This window comes from Schistocerca gregaria, chromosome 3, assembly GCF_023897955.1.
Source record: "Schistocerca gregaria isolate iqSchGreg1 chromosome 3, iqSchGreg1.2, whole genome shotgun sequence".
Classification (NCBI taxonomy): Eukaryota; Metazoa; Arthropoda; class Insecta; order Orthoptera; family Acrididae; genus Schistocerca; species Schistocerca gregaria.
In genome coordinates, this window is record NC_064922.1 from 778310968 (window position 1) to 778335730 (window position 24763).

Here is a 24763-nt window from a genome sequence, read left to right on the forward strand (position 1 = left end):
CAGCTGCAGAGTATAGTGTTCGAATGCGAGAATCTCTTAACTGTCTGTTGAGTAACACAAACCGAGGAAACGAAAACAATTCCAAAACAGATCTCGTAAAAAAATCCACATTTTCAATCCATTTATTCAATCCACAATATCAAACACACCTCCCGGGCTTGAACGCTAACCAGTCTGCTGCCGCCTCTTCATCGTAAAAATGGCCACGCACAGGTATGTATTTGACAACCGAAATTATCTTGCGATTTCCTCAATAACGCTTGAGAAGTACGCGCTACTGCTTACACATTTTGTTGTCCTCGTGGAGTACTACGAGTGTAGTAAATCCGCGTTCCAAACGTCGTGGCCTCCCCTTGTTAGTGTGTGAGATCACACCATCGCCAGTTTTTAAGTTTCTGTCCTTAGCGGTTTGAGCTGGGCGATGACGTGTCAGTGAGGTCATGTCCGATGTCGCCGTTTTGTGTTTACTCGTCCGCCGGAATAATCGAGGTGACCGCCCAAACTTGAGTCAGCGCCGTCCTAATAACGGTGCCCGAGCTTCGGAGGTAATACGAAGTGAAAGCAATTTGGCCCGCCCCACCCCCTGTAGGTGTTGGGCGCCGCTGTCAGTCGGGACGCACTCGTATTGGTGCTCACCGGCCGGGCCACGGGCCACGCTCGATACCTCGTGACGTCATGCGGTGCGCGCCAGGTGCGCATGCGCGAAGGCCGCGGCCAGCGGCTCCAACAAGTAGGCAGGAGGTGCGCTGCGCAGTGCGCGGCATGGAGCCGGTCGCGACGGGCTGACGTTTGTGTAGTGGGAGCCGGTGCCGAGCCGTGATGCAGGCCGCGCGCGCCTTCCTGCTGCGACGCTGCCCGTGCCCTTGGAGGGCGCGCGTCTCCTCCCGTAAGTCTCCTTCCTCTCTCCGCTGTCTTCTGGCCACCCACCTGCGTGGTACTCATTGCAGCTTCTCTCAATTTTGCACTTCCACGATGTGTTCCAAAGTATTATTTATCATTCGATGAATGTTAATCACATATTATAACGATATTTTGTTCGCTTTCCGCTCCAGATAGTGCAACAGGCTCCTCACAAAACAGTTCACAACAACACTGTCTGCAATACTGAATCCACCTGACAATGGTGGTAGATACTCAGTAGCACGTAAGGAAATTGAAAAAAAAAAAGACTGGTTAACCATGCTAATACAGGCTAAAATTTCTATATTCTAAGAACAACCGTGCCTGAAACGCCTTATACGAACATTACAACTTACTACTGAATGATTTCTCCCAAGCCTTTTAACCGAGTAGCAACTCCCAGAGTTCTACGTGTACCATATGTTTCTCGTCCCTTCGTAATCGGACAGGCTTACAGCGTCCAACTCACTACGAAAGTACCTTGGAGGCATCTTATGAAAAGTGATGTTTTCTGGCATACTCCACTGTGATGCCGACAAGAAGGTGACCTTCTTTTGACAAAAATTCATCATACGGGTTCAATTAAAGTTAGTGTACTGTCGTAAATTTTCATTTTTAAATAATAAAATAATTTTGTCTTCGTTTTCCATTCTGGATAGTGTCATCGATTGCTCACAGAAAAGTGAATAATAACAGCATTGACAACTGAAAGCACCCGACAGCGGTGGTGGAAGCTTCGTAATGGAAATGAAAAAAGTCTAGTTAAACATGTTCATACAATTCAACTGATCTTAACATTTACAGTTACATATAAATTAAAATCTTAGTATTCTACATAACTGTTGCTAAAATCTGTTTGATAAATGAAAGGAATTATCAGCCCAAACCCTTCTGAAACACCTTTCGCAACCGTTGCTCTTACCTAATTAGCTACATCTGATTTGTATCTTAACCAAGTAACTACTTTTAATGTTGTGCGTGTACCATATGTTTCTCGTCCGTTCGTAGCCGGACAGGCTTAAACCGTCGAGGACACAATGAAAGGTTTTTGGGGATGTTTTATTGAAAAAGGTGGTCTTTGGAATATTCCACTGAGATGCCGGTAAGAAAGTGAACCTTTTTTACGAGGATTCATCACATGCGTTCAAACTTTCGACTTCACATAGTGTAACAATTTCTTTCCACCTTGCACTCCGACATGTTGCCTATAAAACTGAGCATGTAACGTCACTTACATCTGTGTTCACCTAATGATGCAGGTAAAACACTCCAAATAGTGTCCTTTCAGATATCTGTGTTATAACAGCAGCTGTTTCTTCTAATGTGAAAGGCTTAAATTCTAGGAATTCATGAGTGAGACATTTTTTTGACAAATGAAGAAAACAATTTTGCGCCTAATCAAGTCTGAAAATCTGTTATCAGCCTTTCAAGGGCACTGTGCTATCCCAACAACTCGTCTCTGCATAATTTGGCTGTCTTCACCGCCGAGTGGATCTTCGTGTTTTATGCGTTACATATGTTTACAAAATATTTTATACAACGCTGTTAATAGGCTGGAAGGTTCATTCATACTTATAAAGGAGAATACATCCTTTCTAACGACCAGTACTGCACGTATAGTTGCCAACCGAATAACGGCTGTTGAACATATGGACAGTATCATTTACAAATCGTAAGACTCAGGATGACTCGATTAACTTGAAACTGTTGCAGATTTTGACTGTATTTTAAATAAAATACTTCGTAACAGTTTCCAGACAAGTAAAAGTAATTCCATATGTTTCTTACTCTTCCTTAATCCGGTTGCCTATATATGCTGTTGAGGCCACAACGAAAAGTGTTGGAGGTGCATTATTAGCAGCGGTAAGCTCTATCGTGTTGCGAATCGTTCACACAGGAGACAGCACCGTCTTTTGCGTACGAAAATTGTCGCTCACTTTCGTGACTTGTATACTGCGAAGGATTTATCACAGCTGATTAAAATACCAGTCTGGTTTCTTTCTTGCTTCTTGTTATTCTTTTGCCCATACGCAGACATTTTCTATAGGCGATAAGTCGTTCTGGCAACAGTTGTTAACAGCCCCTAGAGCCAATGAGACACACGTTTTCAGTAATAGTGAGGAAAATCAGTTAAAAGCTGTGTAGACGGTTTCCAAATTCTGGGAGTATCTCATAATGTTATGAAATTTCTGTCGTTCGCCGACAACACTATCACAACTGCCGTGCATCGTTTTGGATATGTCATTACCTGCCTTTATAAATTTGTTGTCGGTAATACAATCATGCGGAAAAAAAACTAGTTTAAGAAGTCCTGGAGACGAAAAACCATTCTCGTAAGTCTTTTCTTTGGGGAAATGACTGGAAAAAGCGATGACATATGGTACATTAGCTAACTCATATATTTTAATAACCAGCTGAGAATCAATCAGAGTTGTTAGAATGCATTAGTCAATTCGAAACTACACAACGTATTCCCTAAATAACTATCTTCTATGCAAAAGCAGATACAGCAGTATGAAATCCTAACGAGTTCTTGGATTATGACGCGGGTTACGTCACGTGTACGTATCTTTACATGGCAGGACAAATTTTGTCCGAAACTTTCCACAATCTTGTGAGAGACATGCCCGAAAAACTAAATTACTGCTCTGTGATCGACAGGAACACGTTAGTTTCGCGCATGTACGGACAACGCTCTTGGAATAGTCAGAGATACGATCTGGGAGACAACTAGCACTTGACCTAGGCTATCGTTGTCATTGCAGAGAAGCGCCGTGTCTCGTTTCCTATCTCCGGGGCCCCCCTACTACGTATGAAACAGTCAGGCTTCTCCTTTATTGGTGTTGAGCCATTTCGGATGGGCTGATGAAAGACGACAGGAGGATGAGAAAGGAAGCTTTATTCTTGACAGCTAATTCGGCTACTCTTGATGAATGACGAATAAATGTGGCCGGCCGTTGTGGCCGTGAGGTTCTAGGCGCTTCAGTCTGGAACCACGTGACCGCTACGGTCGCAGGTTCGAATCCTGCCTCGGGCATGGATGTGTGTGATGTCCTTAGGTTAGTTAGGTTTAAGTGGTTCTAAGTTGTAGGGGACTGATGACCTCAGATGTTAAGTCCCATAGTGCTCAGAGCCATTTGAACCATTTATTTTTGAATAAACGTGTGCGGGAGACAGCGCAAAGCAGTCGCCACTCGAAAGCTACTGAAGTAGTTCGAAATCAGCATTGTAAACAGCATTCTGAAAAACATTGGCCTCTGCCAGTTCTCTGCTGCGTCACACTTCATGCAATGAAAAAAATGGACTAGAATAGAAGCACACAAATACTCTCCCTCAGTGATGGATTTAGGCTCGAGAGGCTGCGAGCAGTCTGTTGGCATCAGCTAAATATAGAAGTATCTGCATCAGGAACGTAGTTTACCGGCAGTTATCCAGAATCCATTCATCAGCGCTACGAGCGACGCTGATGAAACACTACCCAGCCAGGAGGTGCCAGACGGATCCACAGCTCGCCCACCTGTTACCCACTTCGTCGCAATGAACCACTTCCAATCCAAGAGCGCTCTGTTAGCGCGTAAAAGAAAAACTGGAACATACGGGCTTGGTCTCAAATATGCTATTCACTTAAATAAGTTTGACTCGTAGAAATCAGGTAAGTCATTGTGAGTGGCGACTGTTCAAAAGCAACAAAATAAACATTGATAATGTTAAATCGAATCGTTGCTGTTTCCCAATTCATGGATAAATTGCTAGATTGGATCGGCAGCACTCTCAAATTGTTGGCTAACTATGAAGTTGTCCATAGGAAGGCGTGATTTCTAGAAAATTGGTAAGAAATTCGGAACGATTTACCAAGTATTTCCTCTTGATTTGCTCAGTTCAGCTACTGTAGCATTGCAGTGAATTTTTATAGTTACTGGACACCAATATGTAAGATGTTAGCCAAGCGGGATTAGCCGAGCGGTCTGGGGCGCTGGAGTCACGGACTGTGCGGCTGGTCCCGGCGGAGGTTCGAGTCCTCCCTCGGGCAAGGGTGTGTGTGTGTGTTTGTCCTTAGGATAATTTAGGTTAAGTAGTGTGTAAGTTTAGGGACTGATGACCTTAGCAGTTAAGTCCCATAAGATGTCAAACACATTGGAACATTTGTTTTGTAAGATGTTAATCGTGGACAAAACACGTCAAGAACTTCACGAATAATTGTGGAGAGAACACGACAAGAACTTCATGATTAAACGTGGACAAAACACGTCAAGGACTGCATGATTTATGATTTTACAACTGAGCTTGAAGTTTTAGTAACACAAGTGATTTCGGGCAGCACGAAGGCCCACCTCCTGGACGTAACAGAAAGTATGTTGACTGGAGTTCTATGAATCCTTTATAATCACAAATTATTTAGTTCTTGAAGTACATCAAAGCTCGCCAGAAGTGGGCACTGAAAAAAGAACAGTCTTCGTACATCCATATTTAAACTGGATGATGGTGGGACATCAGCCCGTACATTTTTTTAAATTTAAAATGAAACATTTCCAGCTGTATTTAAGATTTCATATTTATTTGGCTACTAGTTTCGACGTTGCGTACACTTCGATGATATCAATTGTGCGTGGCTTCTTTGATCCACTGGTTTAAACTTCACACTAGTTACTGCCCGCCATCCACGCGGAGCACGTATTGGTCTCACCGCGGACTTCTTGCACTCAGCCACACACAATTGATATCATCAATGTTCTGCTACATATGTTAATGTCGTAAACTCAATCACCTGAAAATGGCATAAAGGCCGTAACCTTGGTTGTTATTAAATAAACAACAATACAGTCAAATGGCGGTGTATTCACATAAAAATTAAAATTCTTATGATACCTGGTAGTCGTCTGAAGAAATGAAACCGGTCGTAATAAAGAAGTATTTACACAGTTCAGTCACATTAATGTGACCACCGCCTATGTTCGATGTCAACGTGTAACAGCCACTCACAGACGGCAGATGGCAATGCTATCAGTGGAGGGGTGGGGGTGGAGGGGGGGCGGAAAAACAGTGCAACCGTTGATATAATGCGGAAACGGAGCAATTTGTCAGATGTCCAAAACAGCATTATCATTGATCTGATCATTTCCGAGATGGCTAAGTGTGTAAACCGTTCGGTGTCGCCGTGGTTAAAGTATACCGTGCCCATCTATACCGTGCCCGTCTAAATGGCCCCACCCAGAGCCGACTGCTGCGGAGATATGCATAATAGCAAGCCTAATAAAAAATACAAAATATTAAAAATCATCTCCTAAGGGGACGAGTAGATGTGCAGTTCTTGAACAACTGACCATCCACATGAACCAAGGGGGCTACCAACGACCGTTCGGCGAACGTTGCTGCGTATGGGCTTCCGCAGCAGGCGTCATGTACCCATGCTGACTGCTGTTCATCGGCGTCGAAGGCTGGAATTTGCACTCCAGTGTCGCAACTGGATGCCCGCTGAATGGCGACGGGCGGCCTTCTCAGATGAATCAGGTTTTATGCTCCGTCTGAAAGATGGCCTGTTGAGTGTACGACTTAAAACGATTGAAAGCGAACACCCTTCAACAATCGTCGGAAGGTTCCAGGTCGGAGGACAGAGCGTTATGGCCTGGGGAACGCTTTCATGGCGTTCCCTGTGAGATCCTGTCATTCTGGAAGGCACAGTCGATCAGAACAAGTATGCATCTATCCCTGGAAACCATGTCCGCCACGGTGTTGGTTTTTTGTTTTCCCTCGGCCCGATGGCATCTACCAGCAGGACAATGCAATGCGTCACAAAGCTCACTGCGTCCGTACTTTGTTCGAAGATCACCAGGCTGAATTTACCTTACTCCCCTGGTCACCAAACTCCGCCGTGCGAGAAGCCTAGCACAGTTAGCCATGGCGCTGGAATGGGCGTGGCTCAGCTACCCTGGCCATACCTCCCAGAACCTCACTGACGCTCTTTCTGCACGTCTCGCAGCGGTCCCCGCTGCAAAAGGTGGCTATTCAGGCTTTCGACAGGTGGACACATTAATGTGACTGCACAGTGTATTATCATTAGATATTCCAATGATTGGCGATGAATTAAGGCTTTTTTAAAAAATATTATTTACCAGTATTAGAAAAATCACTTAAATTTGTGTGCATTTCGGTGATTGAATCGCGCTATTATCAGTGTCCATCGAATTATTAATTTTTGCTGTCCTGTTAGCTTTGTAGCACCAGTGTTTAGGGTTTAGGCACTACAGTCTGGAACCGCGTGACCGCTACGGTCGCAGGTTCGAATCCTGCCTCGGGCATGGATGTGTGTGATGTCCTTAGGTTAGTTAGGTTTAATTAGTTCTACGTTCTAGGCGACCTATGACCTCAGACGTTAAGTCCCATAGTGCTCAGAGCCATTTTAACTATTTTTTTTAAACAGTGTTTAGGTAACTTTTTGTCTCATTTATTTCAAGTTTCTGCTACCAGTCACTTTCTATTTTATGCTTAATCGAACATGATCCAAGGTGTTTCAAATGGTTCAAATGGCTCTGAGCACTATGGGACTTAACTGCTGAGGCTATCAGTCCCCTAGAACTTAGAACTACTTAAACCTAACTAACCTAAGGACGTCACACACATCCATGCCCGAGGCAGAATTCGAACCTGCGACTGTGGCGGTCGCGCGGTTCCAGACTGTAGCGCCTAGAACCGCTCGACCACCTCGGCCGGCCAACGCGTTTCGAACATGTTCTGTTCATCTTCAGGTGTTTATACATACATATAGAGAAATATGTATGTATAAACGCCTGAAGATTAATAGAACATGTTCGAAACACGTTGAATTATGTTAGATTAAGCATAAAGTAAAAAGTGACTGGTAGCAGAAACTTGAAATAATTATCCCACACAGTCTCGATGCACAAACATAGCCATTATGGTTGAAAATAACTTTTTGTCTGTTACAGCTTCTGCGAAACAGTTAATGCTGGTAAGGTTTACGTCGCGTTGTGCGATAATGCCACTCCTTCCCGTAACATACTGTCTGAAACTTTCATAACGCTTCCTTCACGTCTTATCTCTGACGCACCCAAAAGCAAACATTTCGACGAGGTTTCGCGGCGCTTTTGTAGATATACTGATCTCAGTCTCAGTTATAGTACATTGTTCCGAAAATAGCTCGGCTCACATTTGGGAGTTGGCACAGTTCCCCAGCAAGCCACCGAATGAGGTGCGCTTCGTAACCATACTTCTCCTTGTGTTTGGACATTTTTCGCTTTTTTTAATTTTTATGGTGCCTTAGTCACGAGCTGTACGTAGAAACTTAACAATCCGCAGTCTATTGTCTGTCGTCTGGCATTCAGACTGTCGGTAGTGACTACCTGCTCCACGCTGCGCCTCGGAAATTAGCTCCGGAAAATTGCCCCATGAAGGGCTTAGAAATTCTGAAGGTGTCCAGCTTCCAATAATAAAAGCGCCACCCGGTAGCCACTGGGAGCTGTCGCGGCGTCGGTATACAGGTTGTGGACACAGTGTCCGAGCAGGCTAGATTTACCCTATGTACTCAACCGATACGCGTAGGACCAACATATTCGACCTAGAGCCCACGAGATTTTTTACGTTTTCCCAGCATGCTAAATACTCGACGATGGCTTGGTAAATCAGACGATCGTTGTTACCTGTCATGCACAACGTTTCGTCCAGGCACCACCCTGGCATCTTCAGGTGAGCTCACGTCGCACAAATTACACAGGCCAACGAAAATTTTTGTTAAAAAACTTTTTTACTTTAATAGCCGATCTTTGTAGATTTTATGAGCTGAATCCAAGTCCAGCCTTAGTTTTTTTTGTATCACCAATAGTTTTCGAGCAATATGCTTTTTATTATATACTATGAAAGTCCTATGCTATATGGTAAACAGGGAAGTTAATGAAACGCTTTGTTACAACATGAGCATGGTTTGTATTTACAGTAAGCTATTTAAAACAACGAAATGTGTTAATAGAGGTTTCACTTTTCAGTTGGAATTGGTTTCTATTTTCTTTCTCTTTTTTCTTTGAAGCTTCTTGTGTAGCTTTTTCTACGATGAGTCGCTTGCTGAACTTCTCGGCGAAGTGACTAACAGTAGCCCCCATCATGTTGGTGTCCCAGCGGCCTTGGTAGCGTTTTTTCATCACTCTCCTTGCTCCTCACTAACATCTCCCATGTTGTCCTCCAGGAAGTAATCAAGGTGACTGTTCAAAAAGTGAACTTTCAGGCTCATTAAACATCCTAAAGTTTTAAACTTCTTTAACATTGTAGCTATAATAGAAACATATTCTGGGTCTTTTTCATGTCCTAAGAACATTGGAACGACTAGCTAGAATGATACCCATGCTTCTTTCTTATTTAAGGTAATTGTGGATTCAAAGTTAACATCAAAGATCAATTTTCTACTGTCAGGTCCGACAAAGGCGCCTTCTTTTAGTTTAACTTCTGAAAGGTGTGAAAACTTTTGGCAGAGATACTTAAAACATGGTCCATCTTTCGGCAAAGCCTTTACAAACTGTTTCATTAGGCCTACCTTTATGTGTAGAGGTGGTAGGAGTAGGTTTTTTGGGTTTCTGCGTAGAATGTTCTTCTCACCAGGTTTTAAAGACTCCCTCATAGGCCAGTTTTTTCTGCACCATTGTTGATTCCTATCCCTACAGTCCCATTCAGATAAGAAACATAGAAAATTGGTAAAGCCACCTTGCTGACTAAGGAGCATGGATGTTACTTTTAGATCGCCACATATCATCCAACCATGAGCAGAATAGCTTATTTTATTTAGCACTATTTCTAGGTTTTCATAGATTTCTTTCATATGTACAGAATGGCCAACAGGTATAGATGCATGCATGTTACCATTGTGTAATAAAACAGCATGTAAACTTGTTTTGGATGAACAGTAAAGAGCCTCCTGTCTGCCTTTTTGTTTTCTATACCAAACTCATTGATCAGACCGGGAATGTCTGAGCAGTACACTAAATCACCTTCGTGTTGAAAAAAACTTGGAAAATTGCTGCTCTCTCCTTGTATACATGTTGACTGGTTCCAACTGCGAATAAGTTCTTTTCTTTTAATCTAAAGCGAAGCAATTCAGCTTTTTCTTTGGTTAAGCCAAGATCCGTAACCAAATCGCTAAGCTCGGTCTGACTAAACAATTTGGGCTCTGGACTTTATGTATTACAGTGGAATTGGTCATCATATGGTTCATCTAAATAACACTGTTCATCAGAAAATACTTCTGTTGGAATAGAATTTAAATCCTCTGGTGGATCAGGAACCATGCCTTACTGATCGGATGGCGGATGGAAGGTTAGGGTAGCTTATTACCTTCTTGTTATTCGAATTATGACCAGTAATATCAGCACTGCAAAAGTAGCAATCATCGGACTGATTTCTTGGCTTCCTCCATATCATAGAAACAGCAAATCTAACGGCTTTTTTCTCTTTTTGGACCATTTTCTCATATCTTCGACACGCTCATAACATACCTTATGTGGCGCCCAAGATTTATCTTGATCATCAAGTTTAGATGCAAAGTATGATAGACAAACCTTTTTCACAAAGTCTGTAATGCTTCTTTGGTGTTTTTAAATCACACATTCACCAAAAATGTAACAAAAACTTCCAGCAGAGTTTTTACAACCAAGATTAGACATTATATTGAGCACATGTACAGGAAGCAGGAAAGTTAGGTTAAGTTGACAGTAAACAAAACACCATCTGTCAACACAAAAATAGAAACATCCTTTTTTAGGCAGCAAATGTTTTTCAGCAGTGCTAGCAACGTCATCTACATTCATTACACCTCCTTTTTAAATTATTTTAGCTATATAAAAGCTGTTAGATTCTTTAAAAAATCGCCTAATTTAATAAATGTAACGGTAAAATGTGAAGAAATTGTGGATGATACAGTTTTTTAAGTATCATATTTGGATTTCCCACCCTACAAAACATAAGAATAAGGTGTTTTCAGCAAAAAAGTTTTTCCATCGTTGGCCTGTGTTAATTAGTGCGCTCTCTTTGAACTGGATGTGGAACTGCAGCTGTGTGAACGTGCTTCCCAAAGATCGTTTCTTCTTTGATGGTTGCAATGTCTGTATCTGTACAGCGTCTGTATTTTTACATTTCAATGTCCTTCAGACATGCAATGTGTAAATGCAGACATTGTAACCATCAAAGATGTATCCATGCCCCGACAGCCCAGAACGACGATAAAACATGTGTGAATCCCTGTGCATGAATCACTAAATTTGCGAATGTACGGGCTGTGGACTCCGTGACGTATGGAAGTTTGGGCCGGTCCTGCAAGCGTGCTCGGATAGCCGAAGTCGTTAAAGTGACAGCTCGTGATAAGTAGGAAATCCGGGATCACAAACAGGTGACGTCAATCCAGATTCACAGAATGCGAATACGATTCTTAATTCCGTTTCTTCCCTGGTTACCCGTCACTAGAACACAAATGAAGTTAGAACCGTGTGCAAAACGTAAGGACCTAAGTTATTTTGTCACGATGCGTCACTGGCAAGTAACATAGCTTGATGAAACGTGGCTCATACATAGAAAGAACTACTCCAGTATAATACAGAAGGTTGTCTTGCAAACGACCCCATCTGTTGACTCAGGGATCGAGACGTGGCTGCACGATCCGTTACAGCCATGCGGATAAGATGCCTGCCATCTCGACTGCTAGTGATACGAGGCAGTTAGGATCCAGCACGGCGTTCCGTAATAAACTCCTGAACGTACCGATTCCATATTCTGCTAACAGTCATTGGATCTCGACCAACGCGAGCAGCAATGTCGCGATACGATAAACCGCAATCACGATAGGCTACAATCTGACCTTTTTCAAAGTCGGAAACATGATGGTACCCATTTCTCCTCCTTACACGAGGCATCACAACAACGTTTCACCAGGCAACGCCGGTCAACTGCTGTTTTTGTATGAGAAATCGGTTGGAAACTTTCCTCAAGTCAGCACGTTGTAGGTGTCGCCACCGGCGCCAACCTTGGGTGAATGCTCTGAAAAGCTAATCATTTGCATATCACAGCATCTTCTTCCTTTCGGTTGAATTTCTCGTCTGTAGCACGTCATATTCGTGCAGTAGCAATTTTAATGGGCAGTAGTGTATATTTTTTAGGCTGTACGTCCAGGTAACATAATACCTCCCCACCGCTGGGCCACCAAACCGATTGTATCCTACAAAGCTGGACATTTCATCGCAATGCGAGATATGGGACCACGTAATGTACCCAGGAACAATGTCGGTGGTCCCGGTGTTATGGTGTGCGCAGGCGAAATGTCGTTGGGGCCTACTGACTTTCCCAAGTACTCCCTCTCAAAATGCATTCGGCCGTGACTTCGATTTTATGTGTAAAAATGCGCGACAGCATCGAAAATGCGAGGCCTTTAGCTCATGGAAGGAAAAAATAGTCAGCAAATGGACTGAGGCCATTCCCCCCTGGGAATGCGTTGGTGTGACGTGTTTCCGCTCGTCTACAAGAACCATCGATCATTCAGCAGCTGTCAGCAGCGATGATGGAGGAATGGAACCCGCTACCACAGAACTCCTTACCGACGTTGCGGCCAGCGTGGGAACATGTTACATACTACTACTGGTGACAAAAATTATGTATTGCTAAGCAAGTACTCTTTAATTATAAACTGATATTAAAACGTGCAAGAGCATCTACTCAATTTCAAACGAAATACGGATTTGGCATATAAAGTGAAGATTTGCCTTTCATCATTTCTGTTGCCACCCTGTGGCGCTATGATACGCGTTGCAACGCGATAATGTAGTTCTGTCAAATTGATCTTGGATGACGAGGACGATTATGTAGCCTTCTGAATACTACACCTAGCCTGTTGCAGCAACAGAGACACATATATAAGATACCAAATTTTGAGACATTGTGGAGTGATCTGCGGATGAGTCTGATGCACTAAAATGCACCTTCACAATTCTTGCAACGTCCAATCTCTTTGGCCCACTGCAGCGCAATTTCATATAGTTTCTCTCTTTCTTGATGAATATCAGAGAATGTACAGAAACGCGCCCTAAACGGACCGAGCTTCAGCTTCAGGGAAATCACAGCAAAACTTCCAACACACGTCACGAAAGGCGAAACCGCCAGTATAAAAGGAGGCGGGCAATACTGTTTGTCAGTGTTGAAGTACATGATGTCCAGAATTAAAGCAAAAAATGAATATTTTGTAAGTTTGCATTTATTTTTCCACAAAACCGTATAAGCAGGTGACAGTAAAGCAGAAACAATGCGAAGAATACAGAACGTAAACTCCTGCAATATGCATAACGGTAGACAAAAATGTTCCTCATTTTTTCCAACTTAAATTGATTTGCACACACATTCAGATCATGGTTAATGTGCTCAGTGTGGAGTGTGACCACTTCTGGCAACAATACAGGCCTGGCAAAGACCTGTGGATCATGCCATTAATCTCATGTTGAGAGACAATAACTTCTATTCTTCCAGCAGAGCTGCTCACAACTCTTGGAGAGTGGTTGGTGGATGCTGTCGTTATGCAACCCGTCTCCCTAGTGCATCCCAGATATGCTCTATGGAATTCAAATTGGGAGAGCGAGTAGCCAACCACCTGTGCTCTATGAGGTCGAGCATTATCGTCCATCAGTACGAAACATGGGCCCATAGCGCCTCGCAACAACCGCAGTTGACGTCCCAAGATCTCTCCCGGATGTCTGACAGCAGCTAAACTTTTACAAATCGCCTGTAGAATTTCATGAAGAAGTTTTCGAGTGGGCAACATAATCCTGACCACTCCTCCTCCATATCAGTCTCTTTCCACAATGTTTTGGCCGATTAATCGCGTTCCACGTTCTCTCCAGGCAAAAACGGCACTCCTCTGTGAAAAGAACATCGGCCCACTGTTCTACCGTTCATGTGCCATTCTGACGACTCCCCTTTAGACGTTCCCTTCTGTGAAAACGCGTCAGATGTACACATACAGCACGTCTCCGACAATAAGGTAAATGGAAATGAGCGTTTGGCGTCATTGGCCGGGAGGCCCCTTACGGGGCAGGTTCAAATGTCTCTGAGCACTATGGGACTTAACATCTGAGGTCATCAGTCCCCTAGAACTAAGAACTACTTAAACCTAACTAACCTAAGAACATCACACACATCCATGCCAGAGGCAGGATTCGAACCTGCGACCGTAGCGGTCGCGCGGTTCCAGAATGAAGCGCCTAGAACCGCTCGGCCACCACGGCCCGCTTACGAGGCAGGTACTGTCGCCTTGGTGCAGGTCTTATTACATTCGACGCCGCATTGGGCGACCTACGTACAGGATGGGGATGAAATGATGATGAAGGCAACACAACACCGAGTCCTTGAGTGGGGAAAATCCCTGACCGAGCCGGGAATCGAACCCGGGCCCCTTAGGACGGCAGTCCGTCACGCTGACCATTCAGCTATCCGACAGTTGAGGTCGCCCTAGCGAAGTCCTCTGTACACGTTTGCCTTGATACAACACGCCCAATGAATGCTGTGGGGTCAGATACCAGTTACCGAGCAGCACCGAGGCGGTGCAGTCGAGCTCTTACAGCCAAATAACGGTGCTCTCTCTCTCTCTCTCTCTCTCTCTCTCTCTCTCTCTCTCTCTCTCTCTCTCTCACCCTCTCTCTCTTTGTGTGTGTGTGCGTGTGTGTGTGTGTCTGATGTGATACGTGGTCGCTCCTGCCCTGGTCTTCGGGATACGGTTTCGGTCTCTATAAACTGTCGCCACGTCCGAGAAACAGTAAAATGATTTACGTTAAACCATGGGGCAACACGAGTTTGCGACTGTCCTGCTTCCATTCTTCCAGTGGTCCTTCACTACAGAGAGTCTAGTTGGCGTCTTCTTTGTGCCATACTGCACCGTCTGTGACTGTGTACGCAGCGATTGTGGATGTGGGACTATCCAGCAAACATTACCTCGTTTGATAGGTGTCATGATGTCATCGTGGCGTGGTTGTCCGTCGACCGGAATGCCACCTTCCGTGCAAAACACGATCGTAAGGACATCTGTTGACAGTTTGTATGATTATAGCGTGAATTAGACACAGGAGCGGAAATAGTGGTCTTGTGATCAAAGACTGGATAAAAAAAACATTTGACAGTGTTCATATTCGCGACTATGTCGCAGCTGGTGAGAATAGTGGTTTGTTGCTTTAACTTTGGACACCAGTGTAGTAACAGCAGAATGGATGGGTCAGTGACTTCGAACGTGGAGTAGTCGTCGGACGTCACCTGTGTAACAAATTCACCAGAAGCATTAAAGCCCTTCTAAGCTGCCCAGATCGACTGTTAATCATGTGACTGAAGGAAGAAAGAGAACTAAAACAAGGCCAACAGACATTATGTACTGAAGGATGGGGACCGTCCAGCACTGCAGAGGATGGTTGTAAGAAAATCACATGAAAACAGTGGAAGGAATAACTCGTGAGTTCCAAAGTGATGCAGCGCGGGATAGCCATGCGGTATAGGGCCCCTTGCCGCGATTCGCGCCGCTCCCTCCGTCAGAGGTTCGAGTCCTCCCTTGGGCATGGGTGTGAGCGTAACTCAGTTTAAGTTAGATTAAGTAGTGTGTAAGCCTAGGGACCGATTACTTCAGCAGTTTGGTCCCATAGAACTTACCACCAACTTCCAATATTCTAAAGTGATACCAGCAGTCCAGCAAGCACAATGTCTGTGAGTCGTCAGTTAGGAAGAATGGGGCTCAATAGTCGAACAGCTACTCGTAAGCCACCCATTGCTGCGGTCAGTGCTAAGCTGAGGCGGTGTAAAGAGCGACGCCAATGGACAGTGGATGACTGGAAACGAGTGGTCTGGAATGATGGATCACACCAAATCCTGTAGCAATCCGATGGAAGACTTTGGGTTTGGGAAATGGTTGGAAAATGTTACCTGCCACCATGTGTAGTGACGATACTGAAGTACGGAGGACGTGGTGTTAAGGTATAGGGGTGTTTATCATCGTCAGGGCGTGGTCCCCTAAATGCGCTTACGAAAACGTTAAATGCGAAAGGGTATGAATACACTTTACAGTATTGCTTACAATAAAGGAACTGTTCCGAGACGATGGTTGTATCAGCATGACAACGCACTTAGCCGTAGAGCAGCGAATGTGAGGCAATGGTTTACGGATAATAACATTACTGAGATGGAAGATCTGTCAAAAGTCCCTACCAGAACCCAATGGAACACCTTTGGGATGAGTTGCAACGTCGACTTCCTTTCAGACCCCAGCGTCTCTGGTTTCAGCTCTTAAGGAAGAATGGCCATCATTCCTCCACTAACATTCAGACACCTAGCTGAAAGTGTCGACAGGAGTTGTGAAGTCGTCATAAAGCCGAAGGGCGGACAGGCCGAAATTAATGTACACTAATAGGTGTAGGTGTCAAGTCAACGGCCTTGCCCCAGTGGATAAACCGGTTCCTGTGAGATCACCGATGATAAGCGCTGTCGGGCGTGCCGGCACTTGGGTGGGTAACCATCTGGGCCGCCATGCGCTGTTGCCATTTTTCGGTGTGCACTCAGCCTCGTGATGCCAATTGAGGAGCTACTCGACCGAACAGTAGCGTCTCCGGTCAAAGGAAACCACACGCCCTCCTATCCACATCCTCACCTGAGGATGACATGGCGGTCGGATGGTACCGATGGGCTACTTGTGGTCTAAAGATGAAGGGTACTTGTTATCAGTTTACATCTTTTATAATCAACAGCGAATTAATATTAACTAAGCATAACCTTGAGGCCTAACGCTTGCCAGTAGCTTGTACCTGTCTACACGAGAAACGGATGCACGTAGTTCGCTATTCAGAACTAACTAGACAGTTTACGTACACTTCTGGAATTACTGCGGGCGCGAATGGCTGGCGACGATGTCGTGGCAGTACGGGAACAGATCCCCCATTGTGCCTTTGTCCTTTGTGGCTACCTGGAGCTCTCAGTTTCGAGAGGCATCCAACAAAGAAGGCGCCACAAAAGCCGAGGATGGCGCCTACGCAGACAATGTCGGCACCTAGGCGCGTCAACACTACCACCACCACTGTCTGGCTCTCTCTCTCTCTCTCTCTCTCCCTTTCTATCTCTCTCTCTCTCTCTCCCTTACTCTCCGCTAATATTAGCTGTTTGTCAGTCGCAATGGCTTACCTTCTTCCTCCTCCGATTTCCTTTAGATGCCCACACCCAGCAGGTCACTGCGATCAGCGTTCATTTCACTTACGAACACCTGATGTTCTACGGCCCTATTTGTAGAATTAATGCTCAAGGTGAAAGCATATCCGCTAATGACACTGCTATCCTCTGCAAAAGTTAGGAAGAATTATAGCACCTGTCGAACGCAAATACTAAGCACAGAATGTAGACTGAGCGTGAAGAAGACGAAACTATTGAGCAGCAGCCTAAATCAGATTAATGACAACTCTAACAAAAATTGTAGACCACATAGTACAACGCCAGCCTAAGCAACCACCCATAAACGGCACGTAGCACTCTATGTGCTCGAAATCTGGTAATATGTCTGCGCTGTTATGAGTGTCTCCGAACCACACAATAAACAGTTACAAATGAGCTGTTGCCTACCCTCATTTTTATTTATTACTGTGATCAGGGTTGGAAAAATTAATTATGGGTATCCACATGTTTATTTATTATTGTGGTCATTACTGCGAAAGGTCACAAAAAGCAAAATTATCCATGTACACAAGAACCTCGTGTACCTAGACCAGGTGGAAATGAATGTAATCCGAATTACCGAACGTCCGGATAATACGGAAATCTTCTACTAAATACAAAATCTCTAATACGATAACTATGCGGACAGTAAGGTCCGATCGGTGGCGAAATGGAAACCACAGCGAAAATCAGAAATGTTTTATTTGCAACAGTTAGCAGCATTTACCAACTACTTTCCTACATAGTCGCCGCTCCGACTCAGACGTTTGTCGTAGCGTTATACCAACTTCCTAATACCCTAGTCATTGAAGGCAGCCACCAGAGCTTTCCACCATTTCTCTACGTTGGTCTACAGATCGTTTGCTGTGCCAAAATGTAATTTACATGGCTTGCGGTTCATGTGGGCAGAGATGAAACTAAAGCCATCGGCACACGGACGCTGCTGTCGAACGTCAACGTTGAGCGTGCCAAGTTCAACGTGCTGCTGAACGCTCAGAAATGATGCGAGTTGTGCATACGGCACGTGGGCCCCAGCGTGGTATACGCGATCACAACGCACTCCAGCGGCAGTTGCGGGATGTTTCTAGTTCGTAAATCATACTAATTACTACACGGGCACGCGTAAAATTCCCATGTAAGCTCTATTAAAACGCACATTTCCTCCATCGTCCACGAAAAGGAAAGTACCAGGTCAATCAATAAGGACACAGGCTTACAAAAGTTCCGTCACAAACAGTGCGATACAAATTTGCAGTACTTCTCCACGTAAGATAAACATTGTTTTGTCATTCCCACATTCTAGTATCACCCCAAGGTCAGTCTTACTTGATCACTGTTCCTACTCAGTGGCAGAATCTTTGCAACATGTGAATTATGAAGCGTAAAAGAAAAAGGAGCAAAATATCTTTATACAAGTAGCGCAAGCTGTCCTGTAGATTACGCCAATTGAAAAAGGTAAACTTATATTTACACGTCAAATACTATAGTATATATTTATAATAAACTAATAACATAGCATGTTGTTGTTGTTGTTGTGGTCTTCAGTCCTGAGACTGATTTGATGCAGCTCTCCATGCTACTCTATCCTGTGCAAGCTTCTTCATCTCCCAGTATCTACTGCAACCTACATCCTTCTGAATCTGCTTAGTGTATTCATCTCTTGGTCTCCCTCTACGATTTTTACCCTCCACGCTGCCTTCCAATACCAAATTGGTGATCCCTTGATGCCTCAGAACATGTCCTACCAACCGATCCCTTCTTCTGGTCAAGTTGTGCGACAAACTTCTCTTCTCCCCAATCCTATTCAATACTTCCTCATTAGTTATGTGATCTACCCATCTAATCTTCAGCATTCTTCTGTAGCACCACATTTCTAAAGCTTCTATTCTCTTCTTGTCCAAACTATTTATCGTCCATGTTTCACTTCCATACATGGCTACACTCCATACAAATACTTTCAGAAATGACTTCCTTCGTATGTACTACTATATACATCCATTTTATTTTGGCAGTAACAAGAAACACTTTTTTGGCACTTGAACTCTATAGTTAGGGAAGTCCACTCACGTTTTTTTTTCTGAAATAGTGCGCAAGCTCTGTTGTTTCAAAGTTGAGAGCCGTTTGAGAACTGTACGATCACGCAGATGTTTCACTAATAGTTCAGCAGGTGTTGTTTCCTGCTGACGTTCTAGGTAAGCCATTAGTTTTTAAACCTTTGCCCTTGCCTCCACATGAGGCATTATTTCTTCCCCTGAAATACAGGAACAAAAGAACAATACGGGCACAGCTGTATAACTCCGTGTGGATCAGGTACACACTGACTGTAATAATTGTAGCTGGAAGTGTGGGACTGTCGATCTCTGTACTATCTGCTTCGCCAACATAACAACTGCACATGTATCGTATCACGCCAACTGTACATCGCATATTTTTGCGTGAAAAAAAAGAAAAAGGGTACAAAAAGTGAATCCGGGATAATGAGTGCTGGGTAAATGAGGTTCTTGTGTACCGCACATACTTCGTGGCTGTTGTCACTTGTGGTTTAGAGTCATGTATCCTGTTGAAAAAATACTACTGCAGAACTGTGAGAGAGAAATGGGATTCATGAGAACCAGTGGCTGCTATCATACATGAAGATAGACGCAAGCTATTCTGAGACAGACCAATCAGACTAACGCACACAGAAATCTACCATGCCAAATATACGCTTTAATTTCATAAATAACTTTCTTGAGAATATCTGTCTGGAGGACCACATTGTGCAGAAGTGAACCATGGACTGTGGAACTGACTTGGTAAGAAATGTTGTCCGCAGATTCGATGAGAAATGGCGTACGTGGCAATTTTTTACAAGAAGACAGTACAGTTGACTAATTAGAGACAAACTGATGGAAAAAGTAAGAACTACAACCCATATGCAATGGGAATGCACACAGAAATTTAGATTTTCGGTTCTTAATATATCGACACCCAAAGGCCAAAGTAGACCCCCTCGTTCTCACCAAACCCTTAGCGAACAAAATTCCTTTTATATCGTTGTAGTGAATTATTATAGGTACAACACAAGTGTCTCATACTGATGGCCCAACTTCCAGTATAGTTTGCCATACGTCTAATGACAGGGTATTATTCGGAAGCATGATAAAAACACAACCACGGCGTTAGAGGTAGCTGAAAGGAGATATGCCACGAGTGAATCATCCATTTTATTGCCAATACCTGGTTTGTTACTGCTGCTACTGCTAAATGTTTTTCGTGGATCTGTGCGTAGTTACTGGCGTCGCAGATGTGACAATCCTCCAATGAAGGTAGCTTCCGATGCATACTGACGACTTTCTTATAATGTTGCAATAAATGACATTCCTTTTTTGTCGTTGTGATTCATATCAGTATGTAGGCCATTTATATGCTTCTTCAAGTCTAGTACCTCTTCCTAAGTTTTAGCAGCTGGCTGTTCATGGCTATATGCTCGCTCTCAGGTATTTAAGTAAATTTTCCTGACTCTGTGTTTCTATGCAGTGCGTCTTGTCGACCTATATTTCAGGATTTGTCTTGTGTATTTTCTCTACGCCATATATAGTTTCTCGTATCGTTATTAGTGACTGCTAGATCATCTTCGGAGGGTAAATATTTATCCGTGATTTTATACATATATTTTCCAATCTTTATATATTTGATATCATTTTCACATTTTCTGATAACGTTTTACAGAACGGTTTTATAGAACAAGGCCAGAAGTTGGCTGAAGAATAAGAGATTAGTCAGCAAGGATGTAAGGAATGACGAGATACATTTGAAGTTCTCTAAGGATGTAGATATAGCAATAAAGAATAGTTCAGCAGGCAGTACAGTTGAGGAATGGACATCTCCAAAAGGGCAATCACAGAAGCTGGAAAGAAAAACATAGGTACAAGAAGGTAGCTCAAAGAAACCATAGATGACAGAAGATATACTTCAGCTGATCGATGAAAGAAGGAAGTACAAAAATGTTCAGGGAAATTCAGGAATACAGAGACACTAGTCGCTGAAGAATGAAATAAACAGGAAGTACAGGGAAGCTAAGACGAAATGGCTGCATCAAGAATGTGAAGGAATTGAAAAAGAAATGATTGTTGGAAGGACTAATTCAGCATATAGAAAACTCAAAGAAACCTTCGTTGACATTAAAAGCAAGGGTGGTAACATTAAGGGTGCAACCGGAATCAAAGATTCCATCATAATTTCAAAAATCATTAGGGGAAGTGGTAACAAAATGACTATTCACGTTGGTGTGTAGAATATATGAGTCTGGCTTTATAACGTCTGACTTTCATATCATCCTCGCAATTCCGAAGACTGTAAAAGCTGATAAGTGAGATAATTATCGCACAACCAGCTTAACAGCTCATGCATCCAAGTTGCTGACAAGAATAATATACAGAAGAACGGAAGACAAAATTAAGGATGTGTTAGATGACCATCAGTTTGGCTTTAGGAAATCTAAAGGGTCTAGAGAGGCAATTCTGACGTTGAGATTGATATTGGAAGCAAAACTAAAGAAAATCAAGACACTTTCATAACATTTGTCGACCTGGAAAAATCATTCGACAATGTAAAATGGTGCAAGATGTTGATATGTTGAGAAAAATAGGTGTAAGCTATAGGGAGAAACGGGTAAAATACAATATGTACAAAAACCAAGGAGAAATAATAAGAATGGGCGACCAAGAACGAAATGCTCATATTAAAAAGTGTGTAAGACAGTGATGTAGTCTTTCGCCCTTACTGTTCTATCTGTACATCGAAGAAGCAGTGACTGAAATAGAAGAAAAGTTCAGGAGTGGAATTAAAATTCAAGGTGAAAGGGTATCAATGATACACCTTGATCTGTTGAATGGAATGGGCAATCTAATGAGTACATAACATGGACTGAGAGTAAATCGAAGAAAGAAGAAAGTAATGAGAAGTACCAGAAATGAGAACAGCGAGAAATTTCAGAATTGGTCACGAAGTAGATGAAGTTACGGAATTCTGCTACCTAGACAGCAAAACAACCAATGACGGACGGAGCTAGGAAGACGTCAACAGCAGACGAGCACTGGCAAAAAGGGCATTCTTGGCCGTGAGAAGTCTACTAGTATCAAACAAAGGCCTTAGTTTAATAGTATACGTTTGGAGCACAGCATTGTATGTTAGTGGAACGTGGACTGTGGGAAAACCTGGAAAACACTGACAAGGAGAAAGGTCAGGATGATTGATCATGTGTTAAGACATCAGGGACTGACTTCCATGATACTAGAGGGAGCTGTAGAGGGCAAAAACTGTAGAGGAAGACAGAGGTTGGAATACATCCAAAAGATAATTGAGGACGCATGTTGCAAGTGCTACCCTGAGATGAAGAGGTTGGCGCAGGAGAGAAATTCGTGGCGGGATGTGTCAAACCAGTCAGAAGAACTAATTTATACGGGTCCAAAGCAAGTTTAATAAAACGGTTGATGGCGTAGTGAAGACGACTGATAGATAGATCTTAAAAAATTAAATGATTACGATTTATGTAGTAGGACAAGAAGCAAATGGGAAGACGAAGTATCGAAAATCAGAATACTAGAGTATTTTGAATAAATGAAGGGCTTATTTCAATAGTGGTACAAGTCCATTACCTGCACTTTTCTGCCTATAATGCTTCTGAAATTAATGATCCAAACAAACAGAAGCCATACACTTGAATATTTCTGATATCTCAACTGCAGATTTTTCAGCGCTCATTTGACTTTATGTCTCTGTATCTCAAAATGAACAAAAATGGACTTATACCACTATTGAAATAAGTCCTTCAAAAGCTGTCGAGCATTCCACCAAAACTTGGTTATATATAGTTTAAACCGAATACAAAAGTTCATAGGTTCCACAATCTGCACAAGATTTAATCATGGGCCATTCCAGAGCTGTACCTAGCGAATACGTATAAGGAAGAGTTGGATGATGGTGCGTAACGGGTAATCGTAACTGTTCAATATTTGAAACTCACAGTAAACGAGAGGACTGGCAACTACTGCCACCCTGTTTTGATTCCTGCAAATAATAAACAGAAACAAGAAGACAGGCGCCATTTGAGCTGTCGAATGTGTGAGTTTGAGGTAAATGAAACAGGCCAGTTTCATTAGACAACAAATAAGGAGGTAAGCGTAAAGTTATTACTGATTTACATGATCGCAGTTCATTGTATTATCGCAGAGATTAAACAATGTAACATATAGAATTTGATCACGTTAGTATGTAATGGCAGACTGAGAATGGTGCGCTAAAAGAGAATAGTTCACACCCCCGTGCAAAAGAAGGTGACATGAAGATAGTAAGGAATGAAAAGAAACAACAGACCAGGCTGTAGAAGAAGAATAGGAAATCTGTACGTGGGTGCTTTACCGAGCACCCAGAAGAGGAGGACAAAGCCAGAAGTAATGAGGAAACATCGCATTCATGGGGGATATCATATGTTCCTAATATTTGTGAAGACGACGACGATTACGAGAACCGATTTACTGGAGCACTAAAATTGTTACTACGAGTAGTAAAGAACCTCTTGAATTATGTTACATCTGTGGAGACGAAGGTAAACACAAGGAATTGCGTTACAGGTGTGTTGGATGCACTACATGGAAGCATGCTACATCTACTGGAGAGGACACCCAAAGATTGTGTTCGTGATGACTGCTCATCCGAGGAATGGCCATTGTGAATACTGTAGAAATTTGGAAGTGAAAGGACTATGTATTCCGTGCAACTGTTAAATATAGGGCTGGACAGAAATATAGAAAACCGCGAGAAATGCACGCTTCAACAAAATGCAGATGTTGCGCTGTTGTATTTGACCACGAACGGCATTTGAGCAGCGCCCTCAGCACGTTGCAAATATTAGTGGTGGTCCCAACAGTGGTTGTGTAGTTAGGAGTCCGTTGTCTCGCAGCTAAGTGAGGTAGCCGAAGTGTTTGCTGTTTCAAGATTTATACCGCATACAGGGAAAGCGCAAAAACATCATCCGCTAATTCACCACGCGGACGAAATTGTGTGTTGTGTGTCTCGTGAGAGATTATCATTGAAGAAAACTGTGCCAAAAAATAGAAGGATTTTGGAACACCTATCGTGTTCGAACATCATGAATTACCTCGAAGAGAACGGTCTATTGACACACAGTCTACACAGATTTAGAAAACATCATTCTTGTGAAACACAACAAGCTCTTTACTCACACGAAGGTTTGGGTGCTATTGACAAGGGATTTCAAATTCTGTGTCCCTAGATTTCCAGAAGGCTTTCGACACTTGATCTCACAAGAGGCTTGTAATCATATTGCGTGCTTATGGAATATCGTCTCAGTTATGTGACTGGATTCGTGATTTCCTGTCACAGAGGTCACAGTTCATAGTAATTGACGGGGAATCATCGAGTAAAACAGAAATGATTTCTGACGTTCCTTATGTATGTAAATGGTTTAGGAGACGATGAGCAGCCGTGTTAGTTAGTTTGCAGATGATGCTGCGTTTATCGTCTAGTAAAGCCATCAGTAAAGTCATCAAAAAAAATTGCAAAACAATTTAGAAAAGATATCTGTATGGGGCGAAAATTGGCAATTGACCGGAACTAATGAAAAATATGAGGTCATCCACATGGGTGCAAAAAG

General features: G+C 43.1%; 1 protein-coding gene across 3 annotated transcripts in view; it reads left to right on the forward strand.

The window, feature by feature from the left end:
* Positions 1-750: 750 nt before the first annotated feature.
* LOC126354167 (phospholipid-transporting ATPase IA) overlaps positions 751-24763 on the forward strand; it is a 627555-nt gene continuing 603542 nt past the window's right edge. For all 3 annotated transcript variants that reach the window (XM_050003592.1, XM_050003597.1, XM_050003603.1), the window contains exon 1: positions 751-886. In XM_050003592.1, the coding sequence (XP_049859549.1) occupies positions 820-886 (67 nt within the window). In that variant the 5' untranslated portion in view covers positions 751-819. The remainder of the gene's footprint in view (positions 887-24763) is intronic.